At 38.1% G+C, this 7,562-nt stretch overlaps 1 protein-coding gene across 2 annotated transcripts; it reads left to right on the top strand.

The window, feature by feature from the left end:
- Positions 1–3,274: 3,274 nt before the first annotated feature.
- Positions 3,275–5,183, top strand: SMIM30 (small integral membrane protein 30). Of its 2 annotated transcripts, none has more exons than XM_031013419.3 (3): positions 3,275–3,364; positions 3,731–3,824; positions 4,285–5,183. In XM_031013419.3, exon 3 carries the CDS (start codon positions 4,314–4,316, stop codon positions 4,491–4,493), a length of 180 nt encoding a protein of 59 aa, XP_030869279.1. In that variant the 5' UTR covers positions 3,275–3,364; positions 3,731–3,824; positions 4,285–4,313; the 3' UTR covers positions 4,494–5,183. The 2 variants fall into 2 exon arrangements, with proteins under 2 accessions (XP_030869279.1, XP_055248471.1); XM_055392496.2 differs by having other exon boundaries at positions 3,338–3,452.
- The last annotated feature ends 2,379 nt before the right edge of the window (positions 5,184–7,562 follow it).

Genomic DNA, 7,562 nt, shown 5'->3' with positions numbered 1-7,562 from the left:
ATTTTAAGTGTTTGTTAAATATAAATGTCAATCAATCTGACCCTATGCAGCATGAAACCATGTTTTCTAAGAAAATATTTCTTTCCATAATAAATGTTTGTTCATCTCTCATGATGTAAGCTAATTCTGATTTTAAATTTCCTTGTGTAGCACTTAATAAATATTATTTGATCAGCTACTTCCATCTCTGAAAGGTCGTCTGTTGCCAATAATAGTGTCACTTACACTGACTACACTGAGCCACTTTACATGTCACCTCATTCAATCTGCATTAACAACCCTATGAAGATTGGTGATCCCCTTATTACAGATGAGAAAACTCAAGTTTCAGGAAGTTAGATAATTCGCACAGGTTTATAGAGTTAGAAAGTGGCAGAGGTAAATTTGGAATCAACCTCTGATGATCTCCAAACCCTGTCTTAATCAGTCCATTACCACGGATAAAGTGCTATATAATGTCACAACTTTTCAAAACTAGAACTTTGTCATATCCAGTAATTTTTAACCTACTCCAAGAAGATCAGCAATATAAGTAAAAGTGGAATCTGTCATGCCTATGAGTGGGGTTTCTCTACTTCCCCATCCTCCACAAGCTTACGTGTGTGATTGATTCCCACAGACAAATGACGATCACCAGTGGGAGTAAGGACCACATACATAATGGGCTCTAGGTGGTGCCTGGAACTTTGCCCAAAATGACCCTTTGCACCTCTCCCATACACTTCTGTAAATGCTGGTACAAGAGGTACTTAGCCTCAGGAGACGTTTTCTGCAGTAGTTGAACAGCTCTGGAAAGTGTAGCTTCTCCCATCCTTTTGACCTAATGAGTAGTTAGTTCTAACATTCTCAGTGATGAGTCCTATTAATGATGGGAAATACTGACTAGGTCTGGGTTGGTCTTTTTTAATTGTGAAGCTCCAGTAAAATGTTTCGACTCACTTGGCTTGGCTCAATTGCTAATGAGGAAGTCTGGGTTTTATAAATTCCCTGACACACACCAGTCACTGCAAAATCCTGATATTGGCCTGTCCTGCATCCTCTGATGGATCCCAGGGGTGCCTTCCTTCAGGGCCTACCAATGACTCACTTCTAACAGAAAAATGAGCAGAAGCCACTTCTTTTTTTTTTTTTTTTCTGAAACCATTTCTGGGTAACAACTGATGGAAAATTTTGCTCTCCACTGCTCAGGTAAGTAACTAAAGTAAAGTGCTTTAAGTATCATTGGTGCCATTGATCTCTATTTCAGTAAAGGATGGTGTAGGCGCAGATTTGTTTGAATCGAAAGACTAAATTATGGATTCTATAACCCTAGACACTTAGTGTCAAAAGAACAACTACATAGAAGCCTGTAGAAACATTCATACAGCTTGGGAAAAATGGGAGTGTAGCATTGCTTCAGAAAATTGGTGGTTCACATTGCTACCAGAAATGTTCACAGGCAGAACTTGTAGTTGGCAGATGACGGACACAGAAGCAGCTTCTCATCTATCATCGCCTTTTTTAGAAGAGAGACCAAACATGTACAACATGGCAGTTATTATCCTGGTCAGCAATCTAGCCAAAATATCTAACCTGGTTTACAGCTAGGAAATAACAGTTCACTGAGATAGAGTGAAGCCATGTTAAAAATCACACAGTAGGAGCAGGTCAAAGCAGTGAAGGAGATTATCATATTCATGGTACTCCAGAAATTAATCCTTGCAACTACATCAGCTATTACTGGAACCCCGCCCCCGAGATCGACATTTCCAAATATAATATATATTTCACAAACTAATAAAAACCATCATAATTTCAAGAGAAAGTTTCTTGCCACTTACAGACTCTATAAACTTAAAACCAAACCATTATCTTTAATGTCGACGTGCCTAGAAACAAGTCTGTAACAATACTAACTTTAAAGTAGTCTCTGCTGACTTCAGCTAACTAAAATAAACACATAAGGAAAAATAAACATGTAGGGAAAAACAAAATGTTCACAGTAGGATATGAGAGAATATTTTGGAAGCTATAAAAATATAACTCCCATTCCAAATATAATTGATTACAAAGGCACGAAAGTAGCTCAAAACAAAGGATGAAATGAACAAAACCTTGTTAAAATAATCAAGGTTAGAGAAACAATGCTGACGTTATTGTGCAGTTATTCTCAGATTTCCAATTTTCTAGTCACCTTGGTTTGGTTTATTTGGCACCTCTCGGTCTCTCATAAGATCTTGTTGGCACATTTATGTAGTCAAATCATTATTATTATTAGGCAACATTACTGAGCACCTGCTGGGTGCCGGTTAGGAGCCAAGAATATAAATCTTTGCTAGAGAGACTAGGAACGTGTAAGAAAAAGGGTAACCGACAACACAAGAATACATGCTAATTATTGGCATTGAACTGAACGTACCTGCATTATCTAACAGACTGAACCAGGGGACTTTCAGACCAGGCAGGTTGCTTCACACCCAACCCTCATCATTAATAATTTATAATGTGAGGATAGCAAATAAATTTTCAAATCAGTAAATATGAAAGAGTTCAGAAGATCAGATGACTAGAAAGGTTCAGTAAGGAGTTCACAGTTAGCAGACAATTGAAAGAGCGCCTTTCAGAAAGGTTACGACTTACATATACAAATAACTAATTCTTGTTTTATGATTTAAAAGCAGTATTTTTACATCTTTTCACAAATATGTAGGGACATTTGGGGCTGAGGTTTCACAAAAACATAGGTGGGAAGGAATCACCGCAGTGCACTCTTGAATAGATTGTCACTTTAGGACCTGAATCCTGAGAGATCTTCTGCAACAGGGCTAAACCCATTTTTCCTAAACTTTGTTTTGCACTACAAATGTTTTTTAACCTTTTACGATATGTCTTATTAACCGCGCTTTTTCCCCATTGACTAAAAAATTAATAAATGGCATATGTTTCATTAGGAAGATGGTGACAGAGATTTCCTGCTTCAGAAACGTTGGAAGCCGCTGGTTTAAAAGCACCCGGAACAGAGGGCTGTACTTGGGTTCTCTCTCCCCGCTGTGTCATTTCAGTCGAAGAAAGAGACAGAATTACATGTGCGCCTTACAGACTCAACAGGGTAGAAAACACTTGCTATCATTTCTTTTATTTTGAAGTGAGCTTTTATATAAACACACGAAACCATCTATTTAATAGTAAAACGTTGGGCAAGGAAAGCAAGTCCCGCGCGTTCGCGACTCTTCGCCTCCGCTAAAGCGTGACCGTCACGCCCTCTGCTACTTACAGGGGGAACGCGCCGGGGCATCACAGGAGTCGGCGGCAGCAGGGATTGTGGGAAATGTAGTTTGGAGACTCCGCCCTCCTCGCCATTCCTGTAATGGCTGCTTCCTAGAAGGTAATGTACGAACTCGTCTCCAAAGGATACTTAGGTTGCACCAGTGTATTTGTAAAACAGGAGCAAATTTGGACCTTGCCGGGCCAAAGTAGGAATTCTTTTTCAAATCTTAATATCAAGTCCTGAAATGAAATTATCTCTGTTCTGTTTCTTTTTACCTTTTCTTGTGTGGGTGAACTGACCAACTTTTAAGTCTAGTTCCCTGTTGGACAGACTTTTCTCTCCTCATTACCTATCCCCCTACCGTCCATATGGCCTCCACGCTCTGCACGGACTCTAGCTGCCTCTTTAAAATAATAATAGTAATAATAATTAATTTTTAAATCATTCTCTCCGCCCCCTCCCCACCCCCCATGCTAATAATAGGTCGTGTCACGTGGAACCTCTTAATCTCAGCATCCGGAGCTCCAGGAAGGGAAGATTTCAAGTCAGATAGAATTCTATATATACCATTTCTTTGGTAAGTCTTATTAATTCCCCACAACTTCGCAGAGTTATATGTTGTGTGACTTTTGCCAAATTTGTCTGCATTTCCTGGATGGGAGAGACCCTAAGAAAATGTACAATTTTTACCCACTAGGATATTTTAAGTTTCCAAGTTAGTGGCTCGTGCTTTTTTTCTGTTTGTTCTTAATTATGAACTCCTGTTCAATTTTTGTTTGGTTGATGCACGAGGTGTTGGCATTATCGTGGAAAATTCCTGGGTTTAGAGTGTTATCATGAGATAGGGAGATGAACCTCAAATTACTGTCTTTAACGTCCCTCTGTTTTTTCACCTATAAGATGAGGAGATGGATTGGAAATGATTCATAAAGTATCCAGAAGATTGGCTGGCCTGTTATTTGTCATGTGTTCATTTTGTCATTTGAAAAGGGAGGAATTTTTAATGGTTCCTTTTTGTTTCCATGTTTAATTTCTAGGAACCTTCAGCCCTCAAGATTCCAACATCATGACCTCAGTTTCAACACAGTTGTCCTTAGTCCTCATGTCACTGCTTTTGGTGCTGCCTGTTGTGGAAGCAGTAGAAGCCGGTGATGCAATCGCCCTTTTGTTAGGTGTGGTTCTCAGCATTACAGGCATTTGTGCCTGCTTGGGGGTATATGCACGAAAAAGAAATGGACAGATGTGACTTTGAAAGGCCTACTGAGTCAAACCTCACCCTGAAAACCTTTGCGCTATAGAGGCTAAACCTGAGCTTTGGTGTGTGAAAGGTTCCAAGAATCAGTAAATAAGGGAGTTTCACATTTTTCATTGTTTCCATGAAATGGCAACAAACATACATTTATAAATTGAAAAAAAAATGTTTTCTTTACAACAAATAATGCACAGAAAAATGCAGCCTATAATTTGCTAGTTAGAAAGGTAGTCAAAGAAGTAAGATGGCTGAAATTTACATAAGTAATATTTCATAATCTTAGAATTCTCTCAAAGCATGTGAAATAGGAAGAAGGAAGTTCTTGCCCAGAATCTTAGGAAATCACCACTGTTCGGTTATAATCACTGCCTCCTGAATCGTTGAGGAGTCTTTTCTCCATTTTTTTAATTAGATTTTTGTTTTGTTGTCTCCCAAGTTAATATTATATTTAGATATCAGAGAGTCAGCCAAAAAGGAAAACTTTTATCTCTAGGGAAAAAACATTTAGAAAAATGTATTCAGTGTATCTAATACTGAAATGCGGAAAAAAATTTAATGTTAAAAAAAAACTATAGACATTGACATGGAAAAGAGATTTAATGTTTTGAAAAAAACTTGATATTAACTGAGTAACATCCTCCTGATGAGAAGTACTATATTAAATATAAACCCATTATGTTATAAGTTAATGTTTCGTGTCCATTTCTTATTTGGGGCTGTTTGTATGCATTGTGGATTTTTATATGAGCTAAGTGGAGAAGGGCAGGATGCCTTGTGTTAACTGATTGCGGTAGCTTGAAGAGACATAATGAGAACTGGGCAGCATTAAGGTCAGAGAAGCCCCTGATAGAAAATCTAGAAATATAGAAGGAAAATGAAATGGCTTAAACTGATTTGTACGCCAGCCAAATGAAATACCTCTCTGGCCTAGCTACTTAAAGTGTCTTCAAGCCAGCAACATCACCTGGGGCTTGTTAGGAATGCAGAATCTCAGGCCCCACCCAGACCAGTTGGATCAGGAACAGCATTCGTTTCCAAAGCCCAAGTTAATTTGTATGCACATTACAGATTTAAGAAGACTGCCAACTTGCTTGAGCCCAAGAATCATTCCAGGCACTTGATAAGACTTTTCGATTCCCTGGTCTTCCTCCTGGTTGTATAGCTGTGAGATGGGGCCTGGAACTCCATGTCTAACAAGGGTCCTCAGTGATTCATTTGATTCTCAAGTTGTAGCCAGCATAAAGTAGTCTAAGGAAATCAAACTTTAGGGTCACCCTGGAGGTAAGTAGTGAAATTTTTTCCTAAAATGCATTTTCCAATCTGTAGCTCTCCAGATGACATTGGGAGCCTCATTTTTTATCCGAAAACAGGCACCAGCAACCTAAAGTCCTGTTTATGGTGTAATTCTAGAGTGAGCTGACCTGGCTTGCATGAAAGTTTTGGTTAAAGTGTACTAGGAGTGAAGAAGCATCACAGAATAAAGACATGGAAACTGAATGCACTTGTTTTTGTCACAGCTGTTTCGATTTTTTGCTAGAGGAAGCACTAACAGTCTTTATTCAAATTAATTGGCAGTTAAACATTTCATAATTAATATAGCTTGATTGTACCTGCATTTTTTTGTGTGTTTTAAAGAAGGAAAAAGGAATGATGCAAGTTATAGAACAGTTGTCATCTCTTATACTCCAGCCCATTTGGTGCTGATGTAGAAAGGCTGCTGCGGCTTCCTTGCGTGTCAACTTTTCCATTGGGATGGGAGAAATCAAACCTAAAGTACATTTTAAATCACAGTGCAGTAGTCATTTAGTCACCTCCAGGTACTATTTTTAAAATGTTCAAAATAAGACTATAGGCAAACATTCTTTAGTCAACGTGTATTTCCAAAAGTGCCTAGAAAGAATTAGAAAACTGCCATTTCCCTATTTTCCCCTTAAAAGTAGAGAATTGTCTTGAGGTGGCATGCAGGAATTTTGATGGATATGATGGGGGAACACCTCCTCTAAAAATAGCCTCATTTCTCATCTATTTAGGTTGGATTATATGGCTTTGCCTGAAAAGAACAGAACCCTTATGGTGGCTCTTAACATTTTTAGGCCACCAGTTCCTTTGAGAATCTGATGAAAGCTATCATCTTTTTCTTTAGGAAAATTCTCATGCATGCTGACATTTTTAGATTAGTTTCAGAGCTGAAGCCCATCCAGGATCTTTCCAATTCTAAAATTCCTTGATTTTCTATGAGGGATAACACCTGCTGTGGAGCAGTTACAGCAAGAATGGCATTAGCAAATATTCTGATGCCCCGCACAATTTGTAGATATCTAGTAAATGCTCTGTGCATGTTAGCTCACTGAGTTGAGTTAAAAATAGTTGAGATTAAGTGAAGAATTTAAGGTCCTTGCAAATACTTATATTTCTGTTCTCTGTAGTTTTAATGTAACCAGCTTATTTCCCTAATGCTAAGAATCAGTACATTTCCTGCATCATTTCTCTCAACTGCTTTCATAACTCTTCTTTGTCATTAATTTTTAGAAGTTTGTGATATATCTCGGCATGGATATATCTTTGGGTTTATCCTGTTTGGGGTTCACTCGGTATCTGAGACTTACAGTTTTATGCTTTTTTCCCAAATTCAGGAAATTTTCAGCCATTCTTTCTTTTTACAAAAATTTCGCTCCACTTTCATTCTCCTTTTCTTCTAGGACTCCAGGGACCCAATATTAGATATTTTTGTTATAGTCTGATGCATACCTAAGGCTCTATTTATTTTTTCAGTCTTTTTTTTCTCTTGTTCAGATTGGGTAATTTCTAGTATTGTATGCTTAAGTTCACCATTTCTGCTGTTGTATTTTTGGTTAAAAACTTTCCATTTTGTTCTTTGTGTCTTGTGTTTCTTTGTGGAGACCTGTTTTTTCATTTGTCTCAAGCATGTTTGTGATTGTCACTGAAGCACCTTTTCATGGCTGCTTAAATCCTTAATAATCCTAACATCTCTGTGACCTCGGTGTTTAGCATCTGTTGATTGTCTTCTCGTTCAAGTTGAGATCTTCCCAGTTCTTAGTATGA

Source organism: Gorilla gorilla, chromosome 6 (assembly GCF_029281585.2).
Source record: "Gorilla gorilla gorilla isolate KB3781 chromosome 6, NHGRI_mGorGor1-v2.1_pri, whole genome shotgun sequence".
Taxonomy (NCBI): Eukaryota; Metazoa; Chordata; class Mammalia; order Primates; family Hominidae; genus Gorilla; species Gorilla gorilla.
The sequence above is the reverse complement of the archived record's forward strand: the minus strand, read 5'-3'. Positions and strand labels throughout refer to the sequence as shown.